This window comes from Ambystoma mexicanum, chromosome 5q (assembly GCF_040938575.1).
Source record: "Ambystoma mexicanum isolate Mex_15411 chromosome 5q, UKY_AmexF1_1, whole genome shotgun sequence".
NCBI classification, from domain to species: domain Eukaryota; kingdom Metazoa; phylum Chordata; class Amphibia; order Caudata; family Ambystomatidae; genus Ambystoma; species Ambystoma mexicanum.
The window spans coordinates 1,236,027,783-1,236,053,065 of NC_090933.1; the positions used below are offsets into that span (position 1 = coordinate 1,236,027,783).

Genomic DNA, 25,283 nt, shown 5'->3' on the forward strand with positions numbered 1-25,283 from the left:
GCTTTCAACTTCTGAATTTCGTTTTCCATCTGCTAATCATTCAACAATCATTGCTAGTGTCTACCTGAACCAATCCAAAGCAACTCTCACTAGTTCTGAATCAATTTAGCGAATTAAAGTCATTTTAGCATTTTTCCCATCACTTCATATTACATTCAAAAGCATTTGACCTGTTTAAAATCATTCCAGTTCTCTAAGCTTGCTGGGAGAATTGGGATTGAAATTGCAATTGTTGATCGTAATTTCTGAAACCTGTGTGCCCTCATTCCATCTCTTCATACTGCATATAAGGGGGGATTGAGTATTAACAGGGGGAAAGAGTGATTACATTCATTGTCTTTGATTGAATTCATATCAAATTTATTCTGTGCTGCATTAATTTCACCTCATTGCATTCATTGAACCCACATAAAGTTATTCTCTGCTACCTTAATCTTCTCACCCATACTCCTATTGATTAAAGAGATTGTTGATTGTTGTGATATCACCCATTGCTGATCATTGTTCATATTCATAATAGTGTGATATTTAGATATTGTTCATATTCATAAAAGTGTGATATATATATGTATTGTGCAATTCTTCAAATAAATCTTTTAACTCTGCAAAACAACCTACTTCTTGGTTCAGTGAGACCGGGGGGATTCAAAGAGAGGGGCGTGATATAAGGGTACATCATCCATAAATAAAATAACTTTTGACATAAAAATATATAAATTAAGGGTTCCAGCTGGGCATCTCATGCTAGGCATTGACTTACTTGTAGTGCTGTGTTGAAACCACTTACAGATTGGGGTCTCTTAGCAGGATTTCTGGGTTAGATATACCTCTTATGACAGCGTGATACTTCTGGATTGTTTCCTTGTACCTCAGCAGGTATTTGCACCAGTGCATAATGGGAGTGTCTCCTCCCATGATGGCATGTCACGTTCTTGACTGACGATACTTACCAGACCTCCAAAAGAGCCTTGCAAATCTATTACACATTCACTCCTCCTTCACAATAGCTCATAAACAATATTTTCTTCAATTTCCAACACTTTCTACAACTTTTTCCAAGCCTCTCGGCTTCAACAACAACACTTTGGGCGCGCACCACAAAAGCCTAGTTTTCGCACCGCAAAAGCCTTGTTTGTGCACCACAAAAGCCTCATTTTCACATCTTTAAACAACTTATCATTCTCCTACTGTGGGCGCCATCGACCACTACAAATAAAGGTGCAGCTTCAAAATAACACAACACATCAACAAAACACAACGGCCATCTTCCTGCCTTGCTCTGACACAGTATCCTTGTTTCTTCTTAAATCTGCCCCCAACGGAGCGTGCGCCCTCCTCCATGTCCTTGTTACAGTTTATTTCTTCAATTTTTCAACAACTTAATACCCCGTTCTGGGGTTTAGGGCTCCACCTTCTATAATCCTGGCTATAGGTTTCCTCTCATTAATAAAACTCTTTGTCATTCTTCCCCAATGTTATAAAAACAAATCCCTCCCACCTTTGTTTGTCAGTTCAATGCTCTTAAACTTACATATTTGTATCAGCCGAGGCCTTCGGTATCAAACCTCCCTCAGCTGGCCACTCCGCCTTTGTCCTCCAGGGTGCCCCACAGCAATCTGGGTGGCATTTTCACCAAAGGGGCTCCTGAGGACCATCTCAGTTCACGCAGGATTCTCTGGTCTCCACAGGTCACATCGCAGCCCTCAAGCTTGCAGCAGGAAGTCTCAATAATTCCGATGGTACTGGCCAACCATCCAGCTATGCTACCATATGTAACGGTAAGGTGTAAAGGGCCAGCCCTAAGCAGACCAAATAGGCTGGGAAATCCTGCACCCAAAAACAGAAGTCAAGGTAAATAACAAAGGTCTATTTCATCAAAATCAATATAAAACAGGGACAGCAGCAAACACGAATTGTCTCAGCGCTCTCATCAGTCTCGAGATTGACAATGGTTTAAAAGTACAAAACACATCATAACCAATGTCATATTACACACTTCGTTATAAAAACCAACAGGAAGGGTTAGTCTTTTCATTGGGCACGCTCTATCTGACGGCTCCACCTGAGACCACCTCTAAATTGATAGCACTGAATACATGTCATCTACTGGATTGGCCGGTGCAACAATTGCAAAATAGCATTATTGGAGGATAGGGATTGGTTGGCAGTGGTTTTACCAACCTTGACTATTTGGCAGTTCATCAGCACATGAGCAACAATATTAGCAGGGGGAGCAACACCATGGTGTTGCTTTCCCCAATTATAACACACCATCTGTCCCAGGAGGATACCTCAGCGGCAGCGTGCTCGACTTGGAAACAAGATGACACGGAGCAACACAGGTTCGATCCCTGGGTCCGCGCTTACAAACCTCTGGGTATTAAGCGCGTTATAAATAACCTATCATATCATATCTCTGATTCTCTAGGCCACGAGCCATGACTTTGAACTTGGCTCTGTCTTGTATATTTGTTCTGTGAACTTAAGGGGAATGAAGGCCTCAGTCCATCTGTGTCTGGAGTTAATGAATAGCCCCTGTTTTCCAACTATAAGACACATGGGAGGAGACCACATTTTGAATAATTCTGCTTGATTTTTACTAGGATTTTAGCCTATTTTAATGGGGGTTCCTTTAACCTTCCTGTACAATGAAGACTTGTTTGAGCTACCTTTCTTCCAATAATAAACCTTTATTATGAGCACCTGGTTTTCCAATTCACTCGAATGTGTCGGCGCTGTCTATTTGATCCCAAATGTCTACTCATTGCTACTACGTTTCTACGTTAAGCAAGCAATATATGTATTCTTATGCGTCTTACGCTTCAGCATATATGTTAAGTATATGTTTTCTAATATCTATTAAATGCAGGTAACATTCTTCATGTCTAAATGCAGTTTGTCGAAATGCAGATTGTCCCAGTGTCCGGGTAACTTCATGGTGAGTGCATATCTGCTTTGTGTCTAATGCGTCAACGTGTCAGGTCTCTGACTCGGTCAGTTCTCACAGGCCTCTCAACAAGCATTTGGGTCAAGCCCTGCAACTAGGGGAGCACAATGTTAACCCCTTTAGTGCCAAGGACGAGTATGCTCGTCCTTTTTGCACAGTGTTACATAATAAATAGCCTGGCACCTAGGATTGCTCCAGGCTGGCCGTTGTGAGACGAGAAATGGGTGATGGTTACGGTCACAGTCTGGTAGAAGTAAACATGGCTCATCGTGAAGATCTCTGGCGTCAGGGGGGTCTCTGAGAGTCTGGTGCATGAGTTCCCCCCTCTGTTTTCATGTCAGGCATCTTCTTCCATAAGATAAACAAAGCATGATCTTCATATTTATAGTAAAATCGGGTAGCGAATCTGCTCAGAATATAGTCTAGGAGGCAAATATAGGCTGTTGTCATAGTGCAATCTAGAAAGTACTAGTGCGATTTTCAAAAGACATGAGCATCAGACACATTTTAGATTAAATTAGCAATTTCTAACCAGTGCTTTGACTTATGGTTGCAAGGTAAAGGTGTAGTACAAAAGTAGCCTGAGCTTACTGACCACATGGAGGGCTGAGAGAAATCTTACATGGTTTCGAGCCATAGGGCTGTCATGGGCTACGATGTTTAAGTTGGTCAGAGTATTATTTCTGCTCTGTTCAGGTTGCACTTGTATTGTTTCTTGCTCATCAAGAAGTCTATTAGTGATAGCTAGGCTAGGGCTAGTTGACACCACAAGTAGTTTCCTAATAATGTGGGTGTCAGGTGTGGATTTGTAGCATGTTTTCTGTTCTTGAGTTCCATTAGTTGGGCCATATATATTTTCAAGAAGTGGGGGAAGATGCTGAATCCCTGTGGGACCCTGAATGGGGGTGAAAAGGCAGGGTGAGAGTTTGGATCTCTGCAGGGCTCTGCATGGGATTAAAAGTCAGGGCGAAGGGCTGGATCTCTGCAGTACACCTCATGTGCAGAAGAAGCGGGGTGAGAGGCTGAATCTCTGCAGGGCTTTGCATGGGATGAAAAGGCAGGGCAAAGGGCTGGATCTCTGCAGTACACTGCATGTGCAGAAGAAGCAGGGTGAGGGGCTGGATCTCTGCAGTACACTGCATGCGTGGAAGAAGCGGGATGAGAGGCTGAATCTCTGCAGGGCTGTGGAAAGGATGAAAAGGCAGAGTGAGGGGCTGGATCTCTGCAGTACACTGCATGTGCAAAAGAAGCAGGGTGAGGGGCTGGATCTCTGCAGTGCTGGGGATAGGATAAAAAGGCAGAGTGAGGGGCAGGATCTCTGCAGTACACTGCGTGTGTGGAAGAAGTGGGATGAGAGGCTGAATCTCTGCAGGGCTGTGCATGGGATGAAAAGGCAGGGCAAAGGGCTGGATCTCTGCAGTACACTGCATGTGCAGAAGAAGCAGGGTGAGGGGCTTGATCTCTGCAGTACACTGCATGCGTGGAAGAAGCGGGATGAGAGGCTTAATCTCTGCAGGGCTGTGGATAGGATGAAAAGGCAGAGTGAGGGGCTGGATCTCTGCAGTACACTGCATGTGCGGAAGAAGCGGGACAAGAAGCTGAATCTCTGCAGGGCTGTGCATGGGATGAAAAGGCAGAGTGAGGGGCTGGATCTCTGCAGTACACTGCATGTGCAGAAGAAGCAGGGCGAAGGGCTGGATCTCCGCAGTACATTGCATGTGCAGAAGAAGCAGGGCAAAGGGCTGGATCTCCGCATTACACTGCATGTGCAGAAGAAGCGGGATGAGGGGCTGGATCTCTGCAATACACTGCATGTGCAGAAGAAGCGGGGCAAAGGGCTGGATCTCCGCAGTACACTGCATGTGCAGAAGAAGCGGGATGAGGGGCTGGATCTCTGCAGGGCTTTGAATGGGATGAAAAGGCAGGGTGAGGGTTTGACTCTATGCAGTACACTGCATGTGCGGAAGAAGCAGGGCGAAGGGCTGGATCTCCGCAGTACACTGCATGTGCAGAAGAAGCAGGGCGAAGGGCTGGATCTCCGCAGTACACTGCATGTGCAGAAGAAGCAGGGCGAAGGGCTGGATCTCCGCAGTACACTGCATGTGCAGAAGAAGCGCGATGAGGGGCTGGATCTCTGCAATACACTGCATGTGCAGAAGAAGCAGGGCAAAGGGCTGGATCTCCGCAGTACACTGCATGTGCAGAAGAAGCAGGGCAAAGGGCGGGATCTCCACAGTACACTGCATGTGCAGAAGAAGCAGGGCAAAGGGCTGGATCTCCGCAGTAGACGGCATGTGCAGAAGAAGCAGGGCGAAGGGCTGGATCTCCGCAGTACACTGCATGTGCAGAAGAAGCAGGGCGAAGGGCTGGATCTCTGCAGTACACTGCATGGGCAGAAGAAGCGGGATGAGGGGCTGGATCTCTGCAGTACACTGCATGGGCAGAAGAAGCGGGATGAGGGGCTGGATCTCTGTAGGGATTTGCATGGGATGAAAATGGAGGGTGAGGGGTTAACTCTCTGAAGTACAATGCATGTGTGCAAGAAGCGGGATGAGGGGCTGCATCTCTGCAGTATGCTGCATGTGCTGAAAATGCAGGGTGAGGGGCTGGCTCTCTGCTGTACGCTGCATGTGTGCAAGAGGTTGGATGAGGGGCTGGATCTCTCCGGGGCTCAGCATGTGACGTTGTTGAGTTGAGTTGTAGGTTGATTTGTAGATGTGTAAGTTGCACAAAGGCCACAGTGGGTGGTGCACTGACCACTGGGCATCCTGATTGCTTTCCCATGGTGTCACTATGCCCAACCTAACACTTCAGAGAACTTTAAGACAATAGCATATGTAACAAGTATCCATATGGGAAAGGGTGTCCTTTCCAAGAACTCTATTGATTTAGGTGTGCTAAACGCATTACTGTGACAAGCAAAGGGTCACCAGCTATCAACACCAATTTCAGAGTGACTGATAGAGCTGCATACACACATCTAGAAGTAATCAGCAATTCCAGGAATGTCTAGAAGGGGTATTGAAAGACAGTACCCATTCTCTACCCACCATGCCAGTAATTTGGGAACACTGCGAGGCACTGATGCGCCACTAATGATGAATACATGAAAATGGGGTGTGGATCAACCTGAGCTCCACAACATAGAATAAGCAGATCAATAATGACTCTGAAGTCCAGAAGTGCACGCCCATGCACAGCAAGCAGGGCAGAGAAGGGAGGCCAAAGATGACCTGGCAGCCCCAGGAGTAGGTGGAGAATCCTGGGCACACAGCACAAAGCTAGCTTAAAGTGGTGGTCCTGGGGCTGGGAGTGGGGGGCTGGGTGAAGAGGGACAGGTAGTGCGTGGCAGTGGTCTTAAAACTAGCATAGTCATGGGAAGTCAATGGGCGGGTAAAAGAAAAAAAAACAAAGCACACCCACTGGTCGTGTCTACCTCTTCACATGTCATCCCTTTCCGATGCTCCTTTGCCATGCCAATAGTTTTGGTTTATAACCAGGGGATACAGCACCATCTAATGGGCAAAAAAATAAATGCAGGCGTGGCAATGTTGCTAAAGCCATGGATTATATTGCACTTTAAATTGCACTTTAAAATATCATGATACTGTATTTCATATACTTAGACACCTTTGTTTTAAACTATATGTTACAGACCAGAAAAACATACTAAGATCATCTGTGTCGGCCATTGATAAGCTTTTGGAGTAAAATAAAGGTTCCATGTCATTACATCGACAGTAATAACTTTGTGGTAATTTAGTAAAAAGTAATTATTTTGAAATTTTACATTAAATGTTTACATTTTTTATTTTGGGGGTTCCTCCCCATGCCCCCCTTCCTCATCATAACTGCCCCTACCCAAATCACTCTCCACCCCCTTTTTGCCCCTTAACACATAATTACCCATACATGTCGATGTCATTTCAAAGTAATTACTTTGTAGTAAATTACCACAAAGTGATTACTGTCGATGAATGAACGGGATACCAAATGAAATGTTCTTCCGGTTCTTTCAAGGATTGTTATCGCCTGTTCTAGGGCAGGCTCGGTATTTTATGTTATGGTGAGGAATTCTGCAATTTGTTTCGCAGCCTCCTGCACAACCTCATGGGTCATGGCCCTGCAAGTGAAGGCACGTGGCTCCCCAGATTGCAGTAGAAACTGAGCACCCCAAGATGAAGGTGGAACCCAAACAGATTAAGGCACCTCAACATTTTGTGTAAGAACAGTATAGTGGCGGCCAGACCTTTTCAAGATAGTCAGACTTTAATATTCTTTAGTGCACAGTTGGTCTGGTTAGCAGCCCTTTAATATTCTTTAGTGCACAGTTGGTCTGGTTAGCAGCCCTTTAATATTCTTTAGTACACAGTTGGTCTGGTTAGCAGCCCTTTAATATTCTTTAGTACGCAGTTGGTCTGGTTAGCAGCCCTTTAATATTCTTTAGTGCACAGTTGGTCTGGTTAGCAGCCCTTTAATATTCACAGTTGGGTACACAGTTGGTCTGGTTAGCAGCCCTTTAACCACAACCTGCTTCATTATTACAAAAGACTTAAGAAGGAGGTCCCTGGAATATCTTGTAGGTGCTCACACATGTACGCAAATCCCAAAGACTTGCTCCTTAAGGGTGTGAGGGCATCTCTAGTTTTTGCTGTTGTGAATCAGGTATATTATACTTGGTTATTTATAACGCACTTAATAGCGAGAGGTTTTAAGCCCCGACCCAGGGATCAAACCTGTGGTGCTCTGTAATGTCTTGTTTCAAAGGCAGCGTTGCCCCTGAGCTATCCTTTGAGTCTAAGGTGAAAGGTGGATGTCTGAGATGCTGACGGGCATCTCCTAGTTTGCTGCTCTGCAAATCTGTGTGAACCAGGCCCTTGGCTCCACAGTAAGAGGTGCAACTTGAACACAATTTGCTAGTTTTGGGTTGGACCAGTGACGCGCTTACCTATACTCGGCCGCCCCTGCACACGCCTAGCTGCGCACCTGTACACCTTCCCCTGAGGCCACGTGCCGTTGGTTGTCTAAAGGACCTTTTAAATACCCGAATCGCAGTTGCCTTGACGCAGGCCTGCCTGGAGGTTGAGCGGCAGGGGCGAAACGCTCCTGCACCCTTGTTCAATGGCACTCGGGGGGAGGAGGACTCAGACAACTGGTTGGTCCAGTCTAACGTCGCAATAAAGCGCAACTTTAGTTAAAATACCCCAAGCTGAGCCATTGCCTGCTGAAGGCTGATCAGAGCCACACAAAATGGGGCGCTTTCTGCTGATTCTTCTGGGGGCCCTGCTCTCTGTGCACCAAGGTGAGCCACAAAGCGGTGGTGGTGGGTTCCATCCTCAAAAGAATGCGCTTTCAAGCCCCCCGCCTCCCCCCCAGCTTCCACTGCCCCGGCCTGTCTCCCGCCTGGGGGCCGGGTGGGGATTGGGGGAATACTGTAGTCACCTGAATAACCTGTCTGGAATTTGTGGGGGTTTGTTGGCATTCAAAGATGTAACGACCTATGCCTACAATCGGCCGGGAACTTTGTTTCTTTACACCGAGTGGCATAGACTATAGGAAAACTCAGGCTGTTTTCTACCTGAACTTAAAAGTTTGATTTCCTGAAATGTGTACAAAAATACGCGAATTCATATGAATATTGTTTTTACAAAGTCCTCTGTGCTCCGAACCATCAACCTAAACAGGCAGCTAACTGTAAAATAACAGTGTAAAAAGGCATTGTGTTTGTTGCGATTTAATCTGCCCGACACGTGTATTGTAGTTGTGCTTCCTGAACGTTGTTGGTTACACGAAGCGTCCTGAAGTGTGCTCAAATTGTTTGTGCACCCATTCTCTTAATCAAAAAGCGCCCCTTAACCCGTAATAGGACACGCCCCCCCCCCCTCCGAGCATTCGCCCCCTGCATGCGCGTGCCCAGTGGCTGGCCTTACCGCTCTACTAAGGTGGGTGCGTGTAATACATCGCATGCGATGTGCAGCTCATCTGCGTGTATGTGTCAGGTGTCCGCCACATGACACATACACGCTAGGGGCGCTTGTAAACAAGCATGAGCAAAGTCCATAGGTCCTGCATGTGTGTAGATGAAAGTGTTGTTTGTTTATTGATGGGTGACTTTGCATGCGTGAGAGAGAGCGTGCGTGTCTGTCTGGGAGTGTCCATGTGGGGATAAAATGAGTGTGTGTGGAGAGATGAGCACTCAGATGTGTGGTTTAGTTGGTGGACGGATGACTTGATGTGTGCATTTCTGTTACTATGTGAATGTGTGGCTGAATGAATGAGCGTGCGTATTAGCTGTGTGCGTGTACAGGTAAGGTTGAGTGCCACTGAGCTAGATGGGTGGGGTGGATGCAAGCAGATGTGTGCGTGTGTTTGCGTTGGGGGTTCTATGACTGGGCTGGTGAATCGACCATTGTGTAAGGTTGCGCGTGTGTTCGTTCATAGATGTATTTACAACAAGAACCGCAGTTTGTTGGTTGTCATTTTTTAAAAATAATGCCAAATTTGTTTTTCTAAGCTTGGCTGAGCCACAACACCGCATTTGAGCTATTAGCAGTCATTCACTCTGACAGCTGAATTCTTTGCTTGCCAAATGTTTATATATGCTTGATATATAAAACAGCTTGATTGTTAAGGGCACTTTTGTTAAAAAAAAATCATTATTAAAAAGGGAACGCGTACTAAACCCAGCGTGCTTTGGGCATTTAGTGCTTCAGTCATACAACTCTCACAATCATATATGACACATATGCAGCTTTTTGGTCATTCTTATCTTCCCAAAATGCTCTTTGATATGCAAAACAGCCAGAACCTCATTGGTTTTATGGGTGCCACATCACATTATCTTTGTAATCAATACACACATGCACTGTGTTAAGCCATCATTTTATATTTAAATACACCACGTGTGTTTTTTAAACCATTACAAAAATGAGGGGTTTCCGTTCAGAAAAGTAAAGGTTAAAAATGATGCATAAAGTTACCATATTAAACGCATGCCTATATATAAGTCAGATGCAGAGTTCCCACAGGTGGCACTAAAATGATGTTCAGAAGAAGCCAGCACTAAATTCCTTCCCTGGCCCCACGTTTCAGACGTCTGTGGCCGCCCAAAAGGTGCACGCGTGAAATGGATCATAGAAAAGTTAAAATGGCGAAGAGTAAATCTGAAAGCAAGAGCATGAAGAAACCTGTGAAAGGATACCCGTAGCCACAGAAGGGTGAGAACAAAACCTGTGTGCCCAGGTGTTTCACAGCTGGAAAGGTGTCTCACTAAGATATCCATTCAGACATCTATTCCATATTGTCTCTAGGCAGACTTTTGCTACGACTCTCTCTTACGTTTACGCAAGGTGAAGGCAACAGGTGGGTGCTTGCTAGCATTTGGCAGAAATCCATTACTGCATTGGACATTATGAAAATCCATGCATGACCATTCAGGTATTATCCTCACAGTGGGCTTGCGCTTGTGCACTCATGAGTGCGTCAAATTCTGTCCCTTGTCGCAGTTGGTACTGGGTCTACTGAACAACAGACGTTTTATAGAAGCAGTAGTCGCGGATCACTCTTTATGTCAATCAAGATTTGGAAAACAATAGACATTCATCCGTTTGATGGTGAATTACCTCGGTAGTGACTAATCTGGGGTAATGTCTTCTGCATTGACTATCCAGTGGAATGGGGTTTTGATCTCGGTCATAGAATGAGATGAAAAATATGTCCACTCTGGAGGCAGAAATAATGGTTTTGCTCTATGTTTGCTGCTGGCGTAATCGGGAGAAGGACAAATAGGGGTTGCTCCAAAAATAAGGATTTAAGATGCAAGTAATTTGGCGACAGCAAAAATAGCTCAATATCCATTGTTGCCATTTTCTCCCAATGATAAACCCTTTTAGCAACATGGATTGGAGTAAAATGTGTTTGTTACAGTTCTTAGTGGGGAAGCATCAAACATTGAGCAAACTGGATTAACATCTTTGTTGCCACAGTGAAAACTCAACCCAATAGAGCGAATTTGCTGCTGCAACACTCACTGTAAATCCTTCCAGAATCTTGAATTGCTATCAGTCACTAAATTTGAGAGTCCCAGAAGATATGTTGCCCAAATCGAAATGTTGACATCCAAGGACTGCGCTGAAAAATTCTCTGCGAAAATCGTGTTTTAATGTTGTCGATTTGGGTGGTTGCTGTTTAGAGTGATGAGGCGCAGTGGCAGCTGGTGAGTTTTTTAAATGGAGGGGTATAAATATTTCCCATGAATATGCAGGAGCGAACAAGTTTAGCCAGTTAGCTTGAAAGAACTAAAGGATGTTCACGGGTGGGATCTACCACCGAGAACATTTTTTAAATAGTGGGTTAACATCAAGCATTTTCAGCACACTTTCTGTGAAAAACTGTGTAAAAAGTCACAGTTTGCAATCAGTTTTGTAGAGTACCACTTTGATGCTGGAAATGCATCGGAGGGACAGGGCCTCTGTATCCTTGTCCTTTACTGCCTTTCTATCGTGTGTTCTGTCGTGATTTCCGCGCAGGAGTGCCTGTGGGACTCCTGACGGTGCAGCTCTCTCTCTTTTGGTTTGGCGAACAGACCTATGGGATACCCTTAGGGCACCCATGGGTAGGGCTACAACCCTGTGCCCCTAGTGTATGTTTTTGGGCACCTGTGTGTGACCCACAGAGCAGGGTACGGGCTGGTGGCAGCTCCGTGCTGAAATGACTGGTGCTCTGAGCGTCCTCAATTTTGGGATGCTCTGGCCCTGTTATGGGAATCGGTAGATTCCTGATGTAGACAAAATGGCCCCCATGGCCTCTTGCCTTCCATCACCTGTTACCTTGATCTTCCCGAAGTCCCAGGAAGCCCTGCCTCTGTCCCTTCCCCCTGACTGGCTGTTGGGTGGAAGTTCCGTATATGGTAGTGTGGGGAAGTGCCGACCAGACTGGCTGGAGCCTTCTCAATGACCATATGTTGTGGGTACGCCTGTGGGTGGGACCTGGGTGAATGGAGTGTGTGACGAATATACATTCTATGTTGTGGCTGTCGAGAATCTGGTATTTGACGCAATGGTTGAGACAGCCCTGCCCGAAACCGGCATGAATGCAGCTTGGAGTGTTGAATGGCTCGGTACTTGTCCCAATACACAGAACTTGTTGTGAGTGTCTGGAGAGAAGTGAATGGCCTGAATACCTTGTGTGCCTGATTGGCTTCCTGCATGAATGCCCGTAGTCGTGATTGGATGCTTGAGTGTGACCCAGCGGAATGAATGGGAGATCAACAGTATATCTGGGGACCTCTCATTGCTAGGAATCGTGTTTAGAAGCTGAAGTCCACTACGACGAGTAACTGAAGTGAAGCTTAACCTTGCGCACTGCTGGATGAGAAGAATTGCTGTTGCTCTCCTTCGCAATCTGAAAGCTGCTGTGCTTCAAGAACTGACCCAGAGAGGAGCTGGTAAGGCTCCCTCTTCCAGAGCTACGAGGGACCATCGTGCACAGCTGATCTTTGTCTAAGCTCCCTGGTAGACAGACTTTCGACAAGCTGCCGACCCGATACAGGGACTGCTGCGGAACTCCAAGGAGAAGCCCCCGGACTGTTGTCCGCCACTGTCGCCGACCGCCGTTGTCGACCGGAGCCGCCATCCTCCCGTTGCCTAAGAACTTGATTGAGCCAAGGACGCTCTCGTCCGCATCGTCGCTGCTGTATCCCGCTGGAGAAGGCCTGACAGTCGACACGGCGAGGAGCATCCACCGGTGGGTTTCCCGCCACCCAAAGACCACAGAGACACTGACGACTCGACGCACTTGCTGGGCCACAGTTCTTCAACTCTTCGCGGTCCAGAACTATCGACACCGAGGTGCCCCGCACGCTTCTTCCTTGGAGGACATTTACGCTTCCCCGTCAACGAGCACCGCTACGAATGACGCGGCCACTTCACCATCGTAGCTCGACCTGTTCTCTGTCGGACATTCGATGACCTGTGACTCCTGCCTGAAAGGGAGGACACTCAAGAAGGGTTGTCGATTTCCCCGACGAGGAATGCTACAACACCAAGGTACTTTGGGGTTGCAGAACAATTGGAAAGTCTAGTGTGAACAATACATGGACTGGGCTTGTATCTTTCTTCTACAGGTTGCCCGGGTGGGAGATCTCCACACAGAACTGTGTCTAGGTAGTGGGACCAGTATTCTGCCTATTGCTCAACCATCTTTCTTTCCTTCCTCTCTCTACTGCTGGTTTCCTCTTTATTTTGATCTGTGTGTCATCCTGACCGTGTGCACTTTAATAAGATCGAGTAACGTTAGTGGTACCACTTTAGAACTGTACATATTTACCATTGTTGATTTTCGGAGTACAAAGTGAGTTATCGTGATTGTGTATATGACCTTGAATATTAATTATTTAAAGACTGTGTTTTAACTGATACAGTGTGTGGACATTCCTTCGGGGACTACACTGTACTTAATAACCAGCTTGCATCACCTCCCGAGAAGCTAGGCCTTGATTGCTCGACCACGTACCAATAATTGAGAATCTTGGCAGGGGTCTCTGTGTCTCCCCTCTGCCATATAGAGAGCGGAAGTGCAGACCCCCCCCCACCGGTCTGTACAACCACATACAAAAACAATATATGCAAATCACCAACCGTGCACAGGAGCATTGTCCAATTCATTTTCATTATGACATTGCCCTTAATATATGCCATTATACAAAACATTTTCATGTTGGCTGTTCCCATACATGTCTATGGAGGCTGCACCAACATAGGCCAGTATTACCATATAAGAACATTCTCCTGTTGGCTTTACAAGTACAGAATGCCATAGCACAGTGTGAAAATATGTCCACATTGGCTGCACTAATGTAGGCATGTCTAGCCCATGGTGAACACCCTGGTGCCTTCAGGCATGTGGCGCGATATAAGAAACCTTTAGATAGAGAGATAGATAGCCAGGTAACAACACTTATCATGTCTGCATTACCCTTGATGTTTAGTAAATATATGTCATGCTACAGTAAGAAAACATGTTAAGACTGAATGCACAAAATGTAGGCCAGTCTAGCCATGTAATATTACTCATCATGTTGGCCTCACCCTTGATGCCCAATAAATGATGCCATGCCACACAGAAGAAATACGTTGACACTGGCCCCACCAATATGGGCCTGTACCACATAAGAACACTAATCATGCTGCTTTCACCCTTGTTGCCAAATAAAAAATGTCATTCCACAGTGAGGAAATAGGTCCCCCTGGCTGTTGTCACTCTCCCTAGCCCCAATCAGAGGCCTGCTCCCTGGCCTGTCATAGATGCATCAGCAGCCACATTGCATAATTCATTCTTTCACTCACACGTTCACAGACATGCATCAGCAGTCATTCTTCATTCTCCCTTTTTTCACATGCACCCCATATAGAATTCATATACTCTCTTTTTCCTGCATGCTTCTTTGAAACAACATGCACAATCTTATTCGTGCATGCACTTGCAAACACAAACCCGCATACATTTTTTTAAAATGTTCTTACCTGCAGCCTCTCTCAGAAGATTCCGGTGCACTTGGCCTTACTCAGCCTGCTGCAATGAAGGCCCCCTGGCGCTCTGGCAGCTAACAATAGGAACCAGGAACTTCCTGGCTCGTGCATATGACCGGTGGAACCATAGCACCTCCACCAATCTGCTTCTCAGGCCCTGGAAGAGCGGGAAGGCACAAGAATGTCCCCTCTCACATTAAGCCCTGGCATACCACAGCCTCCATCCTCTATGGGACATGCAATGCTGGGGAAGCAAAATGCCCCTAGCCATAATCCAGGTTTCCCTTTGACAGTTCAGGTAAAGCCAGCCAATGAGCACTCTGTATTTTCACTGGGCTGGCTTGGCTCGACCAGAATGAGTGGCCCATTATGGACGAGCTACCCCATGTGAGGCATTTTCCATTCTGAGAAAAGTGTAAAGCCTAGATATGTCCATGACTAATCACTTGATGGCAAGATAACCCATCAGTGTAGAGCTTTAGATAGTTAAACGTGAAGAGGCCTATCTATTCATTATGCTCTACCCTTGTGGGTAGGATGCCCCTCCAGCCTCCGTCAATCTGACTGACATCTGCTTTTATTAAGAGCGGCTCTTTCAGAAGATGGCTCTAGCATACAACAACCACATATTCCGCACTGTTCTTTTTTATTTAGGGGCACCATTGTTTTCCACTCTTTAAAGGACTTGCTCCTCCTCAACATCTAGGACTACTCTCGTGCTGCCCTCGCAGACCGTACCCTAGGGGCATTCTGTGTCCTTCTCTCCCTGTAACAGCCCTTCCTTCTTGCCTTCTCCATGTGGGTTCCATGTGTTAATATCCCCGCCAAAATATTGCGATACAAAAATATCGCCATATTTTTGGGGCGATATTGAGCCATGGACCGTATGGGGGACAACCCCCTTTTTTTTTTTTAGATGTGTGGGGGACACCCTCGCTCTTACAAGTTATCCGGTCAAGTGGCACAGCGAGTAGAGTGCTCGCTTTGACATCTGTGCAGAGCCTGCTAACTCAGGTTCGAATTCTGGCAGGGCCAAACTCATCCTTTCATCCTTCCGAGGTTGATAAATGAGCACCACACACCGTGGGTAATAATAAGCAGCACTCAGATACCTGAGGGTTCGTAGCGCTAAATAAATGGCAAATTATTATTATTATCCCCCCCCAAAAATATTGCCTATGACGAGACAAACGACCATATGTACAGCAATATTTTTGCTGGGGATAATATGTAGGGATACCTCCATGTGGCCGGTGCAACCGTTCACTACCTCCTGTACAGCCTCTCTGCTGTATTCCCCCAACTCCTTTGATCCACCACTGCCGTAACCTCTTCTGTGTCTTTAAGACCCAAGGTATCGGACGCAGGGGGAGGGGCGGTCAAAGTACCTGGAAGGCTATGGAAACTCACCTACTCACCCGGTTCACTATCTAAGTCCCTTTCAGAGACTTGACGTCATCAAAATAGTTTTCTTAAAGCATTTCAATGGGGCTTTTCTTCGAGCTACCGCAGTTCTAAGTCTGCGATCTGTCTCAATAGGATTCATTCACTGCAGCGACTATCGGCAAACAGGGATGGCTACATGGCTCAAGGACATTTGGGGACTTTAATACGGGATCCTCTTGAGCTCCGGGCTCTGCTTTGTGAGATGAGGTGTGCTGTATTTACTATCCCAATCACCCGGTAATACAAGCACAAAATAGTTTCACTGTATGTTCTGACAGTAAGTTTCAAGAGCGTGAAAAGAATTCCTCACTACAAGTTTCACTGCATTCTGCAGCTTCTTCAGGAGGCAATAATCGCTATAAAAAAAGCAGTAATGTTTCTATCTCATATGTATAGGACAAGGCAAAAAAATTTAACATGACGGGTTGCATTTGGTGTTCATTGAAATTAGACAGAATTTTTATAGCGAGTGCAATCATCATCCAATATACTGGCATGTAAAGACGCGTGGTTTTCAGGAGCAGCTACTCCTGAAACCCACGCATCCTTAATCTGTAGTCATTACTAAAGCTCATGTAATGACAGGTTGTACACACCAGCTACCCCTATCATCTCCTATGGAGGGAGTTGGGTTCTGCAGGCAATGGTTTGAGTTGGCAAGGCTCCTTGGTCTCAAGTAGCATCAAGTGGCATCTTGAAGTAAAATCTTTGTTCCAGGATTCTCAATATGGTGAGTTGGCTCCAAGGGGCTCAATCAGTGGGAAAGGGGTTGATGTACCACGGGGGTCTTCTCAGTTGCCTCTTATTTTCAATCTATATATTCAACCTTTAATGGAGATCTGGAGACGTCATGGGATGAGTTATCAATCCTATGCCGATGGCACTCAGATCTTCATTAAAATTGGCAACCTTGAAGAAACCTTTGCCACGGTCAATCAGTGTTTACAAGAGATCAGCGAGTGGATCTCTAATAATACACTTCAATTGAATGCCTCCAAAACAGAGTTTATCCTATTTGGGCCTAAACACTGACCCACAGCCTTCAAAAAACAACCAATTCCCAAACCTTTGGGGGTTGAGCTGAGTTTTAACTGCAAGGTGAGGAACTTGGGTTGCATCTGGCAGGATAGCTTGGGCTGTGAAGGCCAAGTGGGGGCCAAGATGCAGGCAATGTTCTACTCATTGAGACTACTTCACCAGGTTCTTCCATACATCCCACAAGAAGATCATGTTAAGGTGGTGGGAGCCCTGACAAATGTCCATCTGGACTATTGTGTTGATGGGCATTCAAGCAAAACAACTTCACAGCCTTGAGAGGGTCCAGAATGCGACAGTTAGACTGGTCTGTAGACTGAGTAAAATGGCCCATGTCTCTCCTTCTCACCGAGCACTACGCTGGTTGGCTGTGGAGGAACGCATTACATTTAAAGTGGAATGTCTTATATTTAAATTCCTGAATGGACTAACCCCAGGCTACCTAAGGGACACGATCCGCCTTTATCAGCCTTCCACGTACTTTATCCATTATTGCTGAGTATCCCCTCATCTGTGTTTCTATCAAGGGGGGGATAGAAGATTTTCCATCTTCTGACCAAGGATATAGAATAGTATTCCTGGAGAGATGAGGGCCTTGGACTCTGTTTATCAATTCCGTAGGGCACTGAAACATTCATGTTCAGATAATCTGTTTATTGATCTATCTATGATATAATATGATATGAACCTTGTTTAAATTTGAAGGTGGGATAACTTGTCGTGATCCCCTTCATAATGACAGCTGCGCCACTATATGGTTGCCCCATCAAGAGTGCGATACAAATATTCAAAATTCAAATTCAAAATCAAATTCAAAACTGCATCTGTGCTTGCTTTCCGAGCAGGATTGACAGGCATAGTAGGGTTCGGAGCACAGAAGGTGGTCACGTCCATGAAGTGACAGGCTTCTGGAACAGTAGTTTGACAGTAACCCAAAGGATCAAACATTTCATGAATGCTTCAGATGAAATGCAGAGCAACAGCACTACCAAATGTGACATAATGTCAGTCTCCACACTTTGGGGCTGAATGAAGCTTGAGGGACCAGGATGGCCCAGTCTCTGGGAGAAACATTAGATGATGCAGTAAATGGGGAGTTCTTTCTGGTCCAGATATTTGTTAATTGGGAAAAGGAAGGTATTTGTGCCACGTCATATTCATATACAGTCTTACCTCTCAGTACATTGTCAGTAGCATGTCACATGCACACATCTCCCCAGAAAGAAACCCACACCCAGGAGCGTGGTCATCCTGATCATGAGCTCAACCCTTACTTTGCTGCCAGCTAGTGGTATAGGAGTGCATACACTTGCCTTGATCTTGCACCACTGCAGTTTGGATTGGAATTGAGCGCAAAGGGAGGCAGAAAATGAAGACCTGTAGGGTGCTGAGGCCAATGTTTCACTTGCGCCTGATATCAAAATAGAAGATAGGCTATATAAGCCATAGGCCGCTGACACGCTAGTATTTGTGGCAAATAACAACACTACACCTGATAGCAATTAGTCAAAGTCCTACAATACCAGAAAGGAAACAAGTGGGAGAGTGTACTCAATAAACATGCTCGGAAAGACAAAAGAAACTAGGAAATAAACACTCAGAATCATCATTGAGTAATCAAGTTAATCAGGAGAGCTATGAAAGAGCCCAAGTTCTGCAGTAGGGTGCTCAGAGAATCAGAGCTAAAGTAGTGTGACTGGTAGTTCACTCTCTTAGTTCAAGCATTTTGTCTTGTATGTTGTATTATGTTGGTGGCAAGAGAGTTTTCATATCTCTGCTGCCCAACATTAGGAGAAGACATCATTACGCGTGTGCCAGTGTGGAAAAAGCGTACCGGTAATTCCGTTTACCCGCACGTTTTTCACACTGACGCACTCCAAGTTTGCCGGTGGGGTTGCCAGAATTACCAGCAGCTCTGAGCTGCCCGTAATTCTGCCACTCCACCAGCAGAATATGCCGGTATTACCAGCAGCGGTATTACCGGTGACAGTAATACCGGGTATTCCCCCCCCAGGGAGTGCTATGAGACTCTATGGAATGGGGAATTCCAGCACTTACCTGACCTGTAATCTACTGGTCATTTTCGGCAGATCAAGTGGCGGTAATGGTATTAGCGGTTGGTGGTGTCCTGCCAGATTAACCAGCGGGATACCACCAAACCTGTAATGAGGCCAGTGTGTTTTACAGTTAAATGCACTAGAGGTACTTGTTCAGCCCAATTGTCTACTTTCGGTTAGGTCAGAGAACAATCTTTTAGAAGAAGTGATTAGAATATAAGCCATCTGTCAACTGGACACAAGCGAGAGAAGGTTAGAACAAGGAATTTTGGTTGCAATGCTAATATCTAGTTTCCCACGAATTTCCTGCTGTCTACCCTTGAGAAAACCTAGACTGAGAGTGTAATATGAATGTTTCTGGCAACGTTACTACATTTCTACCTGCCGTCTTGTCAAATGGTAATGTTTACATACGAAATGTATGGAAGTGGTACAGGCACATCTCATAACAAGCATTGGCATAAGCAATGTCAACAGTTTTGACTTTGGTGTAAGCATGGAAAAAGGCGTTCCCATGACAGTGCCATAGTGGTATTAACTGGCCATCAATGGCAGCACCAGCACAATAGTGAGAGTACCTCAGCACATAATTGCAGTGCCTGGCAAATGCCTAATACTTATACACTAGTCAAACCTGTTGGCTTGACCAATGCTTTTTTTTTAATAGGGCTTCATTGAAGGGCATGCATAGTGCTTACAAATCAACTTGCTGAAGGCAGACCTGGTCAGACCTGGTTGGCATTTCTATTGCACCAGTAGCGTGTTCATTAATTCTCAGAAGACTGCTTTGAAAAAACACTGGCATGCACTTCGAGCACACCGTTTGATGGTACATCTTAATAAAGATAGCTCAAAGACATCCCAGGAGGATGTGTTTGAGGTGGGAAGGGACAGGAAGCAGGTGGGACTGTCCATAGGAATTTGCATGGCCATGGGTAGCCAAAGTGTGGTTAAATAATGAAACACCAACTACAAGCGTTCTGTGCCACCTCATATGCCATTCCTCCCTAGCTGTATGCAATAGTTTTAGTAGGTGGTGCTTGAGTGGGAAACAGCAGCATTCCTCGTATCTGCGCAGTCCAGGCAGGTTGTATAACAAATGAAGTGGTACATACTGTTTACTTTATTGCTGTTTGTGCCATTGCCCAAAATACACAACACTCCAGGAGTACAACTGACTAGTGGGTCGGTTGTTGCAGCACAACGTTACTTTTGTGAGTGTAGTTTAAGATATGGGTCTTACCAGGTTGTGTATATGGTCATTTAAAATGTTAGAGTTGGTTGGATTGTACAATACGTAGGAACATTCTGAGATTTGTGGGTTGTAGATATACGTTTTGTACTGTCATTTGAGGTACTGTTTCACAGTAAAAGTCCAACCTTGTATTTAAAATCTAATTCATCAAAGACACATGATGAATCCAGTAGGGATGCCATGTCCCTGTTTGGCGCTGGGCAGGTTCTGTAAAAATGGCTGAATGGATATCTTGCCGGGACCCCACAGACCTTTCTTCTTTACAGCTAAGAAACAGTGTGTACGTTTAGCACACAGCTTGTGATCTCTCACACCCTTCTATGGCTTTGGGTTTTCTTTCACCGGTTTCTCAATGCACTCACGCATTTACATTTACTCTTTGCCATTTAAACTTATGTATGATCTCTTTATGCTTGCACCTTTTGGGTATCCACAGACCTCCGAAATGTGGGGCCGGTAAGGGAAAGTAGTGCCTGCTTCTGCACATCATTTTGGTGTCCTCCTGTACCAACTCTGTGCTTGACTTAAGCATAGGAATACGATTAATATTGTAAAATGGTATTTCATTTTTAACCTTTACTTTTCTGGAGGGAAACCCTTCATTTTTGTAATGGTTGAACACTGTACGCCATGTGTATTTCAACATAACACTGATTGCTTAACACAGTGTGTGTGCATGTTGCTTAGAAAGAACTCCATTGATAATGGCGATTTGCACCAATAAACCTAATGAGGTTCTGGCTGTTTTGCATATTAAAGAGCATTTTGGGAACATAAGAATGACCTAAAAGCTTCATCTCTCTCATGTATGTCTGTGAGAGTTGTATGACTGAATCGTCAAATACGGTTTGGAATGCAGTACTTTAATTTTTTTTAACAAGTTACCATAAAATAAAGATTTTGTAAATATTAAGTGTATATACAAGTCTGGCCAGCAAATACTTTTACTGTCAGAGTGGAATGACTGCTAACAGCTTGAAATCACTCCTGTATTGCTGTGGAACAGCCAGACTCCAAAAATACTAAATGAACACTATACTTAAAAAAAGAGAACATTGAAAATCAACTCCTATAAAATGTTGCTTCTGTGACAATCTGCTGCCCTAGGCCAGGGCCTTGTTGGCCTTATTGTATAAATGTCTCTGAGAAGATAAAGGAAAACATGGTACCTTGGTACTGTTTTATTATCATGCTAGCGACGAGTGACCTAAGCAGCCGCAGACCTCACCAGAGGTGTGCCTGCCAATGAACTTGTTCACAAAGCTGCCACCCTCAAGGTCGGTCAACTGAAGATACCCATGACAGGACAGAGGCACAGGGCTAGCTCTGGGAAGGGAAGGCTCTACACAGTAAGTACAGGAAGTGTGTTCAATGGAACTAATCGCATTATGTTTGTTTGTTTGTTTGTACATTGATTTTGTATGGCGCGTCAAACCCAAAGGTAACAGGGCGCAACAGAGAACAGGAAAATATGAGTACTTAAAATCTTAGTTACAGGGTAAGGAACAATATAAATATAAAACATCACATTTCGGCAAATCGGTTAAAAAAATATACATATATACAGTCAGCAAATTACATTTAGGCAAGTCAGTTAAAGAATATACATATATGCAGTCAGACTGAGTAGGATCTATTGGTGTAATAGAGGTTAATCTAGGGGGTTGTTAGAGTGTAGCCATGTGAGAGTATTCCGCCTAAAGCTATAGTAGGATTGACCTGTTCTAATGTTAAGTGGAAGAGCATTCCAGTATTGGGCTGCCTTGACTGGGAAGCTGCTGCCGCCCGTTTTTTTGTTGTCTAAATTTAGGTACCTGTAGGCAGTAGGAGTTGACGTTTCTGGTGGGGTGGATAGAAGTTTTTTTTTTGCTATTCTAGCTGCCAGGTAGGGGGGGGGCTGCATTGTTTAGGCATTTGAAGGTGAGTGATGCCGTTTTAAGTGAGATTCTGTCACAGATTTTGAGCCATTTGTGTTCTCTTCTTTTATTGGAAATGTGTTCCTTGGGTGGTAGGTTTAGGGCACTTCTAAGGGTGTTGTTTTGCAGTGTTTGAAGTTTGCCGGTGATGTATTTATTGGCTCCCAGATACAAGGCATTGCAATAGTCAAGTTTGGAAAGTATTAGGGCGTTAGCGATAATGATGCAGCTGGCTTGGGTGAGGAAGGCTCTGCTTGCCCTGATAAGATTGCACGTGTAGGCTGTAGTTGATGCTAATGAGTTCACTTGTTTCTTTAGTGTCAAGGCTGAATCAAGGTGAAAGCCTAGTGTTTTCACTGTTTTGGCTACTGAAATAATATTTCCATCAACATTGAATGCCGAGTAGTTGGAGTTGAGTTTTTTTAGGTTGGCGTCGGAGCCGAGGAGCAAGATTTCGGTTTTATCATCATTCAGGCATAGGCCATGCGTGGCCATCCATGCCTGAATGATGAGGTATATTTTGTTTACCATGGCCGTATGAGAGTCGTAATTGCCTGATAGGGGTATGAGGATCTGAGTGTCAGCGTAATTAGTGTATGTGACACCCAGTCTGTCCAATTTGTTAAATAGGGGCTTGGTAAAGATGTTGTACAGAGTTGGCGAGATGCAGGAGCCTTGGGGTACACCGCAAGTTATTTTAATGGGGTCTGCTGATTCCATCGTGGAGAAGACTCTCATAGTGCGGTTGCCCAGGAATGATTGGATCCAGGCTATGTCCTCATTTGAAAAGTGGGCAGCCAAGGCCAGATGTTTGCACAGGACCATGTGATCCACCAGGTCAAAGGCCGCCGACAGATCCAGGAGGAGTAGCATAGCGGTGTTTACTTTGTCATTGAGCTCATTGATCTGTGTTTTAAGATCAATTAAGGCTGTCTCTGTACCGTGCTGCGGTCTGAATCCTGATTGACGGGCACCTAGGAGTTGGTTAGTTTCAAGATATTGCTGAATTTGTACTACACTAACAACAGTACTGAGTATGCCAGGAGAGTGAATAAGGTTTTACATTATAGACCGGCTGTCTTCATGGAAGTAAGATTTAATCAGAACATATATATACATTATATGATTATGTTCTTAGGTGAAATAATCTTGTTGTTCATTTGGATACTACTCTTTACTTTACTAATCACATCTCCTCCTTCTCTCGTACTTGGAGAGCGTGCCTTTTGAATATTCCTAAAGCGATACCTTTCATTTCCTTTCATGCCACTAAACTCCTCATTTCCTCCCTCATTTTTTATCTACCCTTCGATTGCTCCTCCTTCCTTTTTGGCCTTCCTACTTCCTGCTTATACACACTCAAATCCATCTATAATTCTTCAATCCATCTTTTATTTTCTTTGTCCACCCATGACTCTAGCATTCCTGCTCTTTCCTCTTTGCACTGGCTTTCTTTTCACTCTCAGCTCAAGTTTCATTTCCTGGGCCTCGTCTTTGAATCCCTATACAATCTTTCCCATCTCTGTCTCTCCTCACTTGTATGTTTCTATTCTCCTATTTGATCTCTTCAATCCAAATCGTTTTTCTTCTGACTGTTCCATGCCCCCCATGTGCGCAGTCCTACTTTCGATCCTTTACTCTGCTTGCCCCCCTCCACTGGAATGCACTCCCATTGGCTCTTTGCTCCCTCTCCTCCTACCCTCTGTTCCAAACTCATCTCTAAGAACACCTTTTATCTTACTACTCTTTTTTTGTTTTTTTGTCATGCTCTCACTTGTTGTACTGTTTTAATGGCTTACAGAGCTTTGGCGTAAAGTGCTATGTAAACACAAATAAAACACAAACGTAATATTTAAAATAGAAGGATATCCCACAATTATAATTGCAGGTAATGGAGTGCATCTTGTATTCAGGGATATGGAAACCTTTCTTAAGAAGAAGGTGATAGACCTCTGTATTAGTTCATGAGGCCACCCAAAAACCTCTGCTATGGGGGAAAGATTCAATTGAGGCATTAAGGACGGCATTCAAGGGGCAATAGCAGCTGGGAAACATTGGAGAGAAGCAGTCAATAGCACAGTAGTAGCAGACAGACTAATTCCAAATGCAACCACAGTACTATACCCATTCCAAATATTAAGTCTTGGAAGGATAGCTCAGGAGCAACACGCTTGTCTAGGAAGCAAGACCATGGGGAGCAATACAGGTTCGGATCCCGCGATTAGAAATCTCTGGGTATTAATCGTATTATAAATAACCAATCACAATTACAAAAAAAGGAAAAGACACCTAATACTAGAGTATGTCCCTCATGCCTGGAAGAGCAGGCAGAACAAAATTGTAAGATGTAAGGATGTACAAAATAGAATTAGAGAAAGATAAAAATGGAACAAGCCTTCATTCGATAAATGCAAGGCCACTCAAGCATGAGAATACCAAGTGGAGGATTGGGTTATCATAAAACTTGACATAACTTTATAAAAACAAACACAAGCCTGGTCACAGTCGTATAAAGTGATGAAGACTTTTCACAGAGCGCTCAAACCACGGATGGGAGGGTTTGGAGCAGTAATCGTTTGTAAGTGCAGGAACCCTCCCCCTCATGTTCAGTAAGGGAAGCTGAACGGCCTCAGTGGGAAGAGAAAGCAAGAAGTAGAAGGGAGGCGAGACGGAGTACAATGGGGAAGAACGGGAGCGGGAGAACATATGCGATGAACAAGGCAATCAAAGGAAGCAATGACAGCAAAACCATAACCAATGGAGAAAGAGATAAAGAGGTTCTGTGGTGCAGCAAATTATTGTAAGGATTACCAACAAAATACTATAGCCCAATTCATTCAATGCAGTCATCTTTTGGCATACCAACATTCCATACTTGAACTACCATTTCCAACTCTCTCCTTCGTTGCTGCTACTATACACGGACCAATTACTGAACTTGTACAAGGATCCACCTCGCATCGCCCACGGGCGACTCACTCCCCCTTTCGATCCAATCAGATGCATCAGTTCCTTGCAGTATACCCCAGGCTCTGGTGTAGTCCATGACCGCGGCCAATAAGAAACTGGTTTAAGGGTGAGTTCAATGCTCATGCGGCA

General features: G+C 44.9%; 1 protein-coding gene and 1 long non-coding RNA gene across 2 annotated transcripts in view; one reads left to right on the top strand and one right to left on the bottom strand.

Annotated features, from left to right (window-relative positions):
- The window catches only part of LOC138497968 (uncharacterized), a 423,930-nt gene that overhangs the window by 372,311 nt on the left and 26,336 nt on the right, over nt 1-25,283 (bottom strand). The window contains exon 2 of the long non-coding RNA XR_011278675.1: nt 1,532-1,827. This is a non-coding gene — a long non-coding RNA (uncharacterized lncRNA). The remainder of the gene's footprint in view (nt 1-1,531; nt 1,828-25,283) is intronic.
- LOC138497967 (lymphocyte antigen 6E-like) overlaps nt 7,992-25,283 on the top strand; it is a 79,968-nt gene continuing 62,676 nt past the window's right edge. Inside the window, exon 1 of the mRNA XM_069621742.1 lies at nt 7,992-8,249. Coding sequence (XP_069477843.1) covers nt 8,198-8,249 — 52 coding nt within the window. The 5' untranslated portion in view covers nt 7,992-8,197. The remainder of the gene's footprint in view (nt 8,250-25,283) is intronic.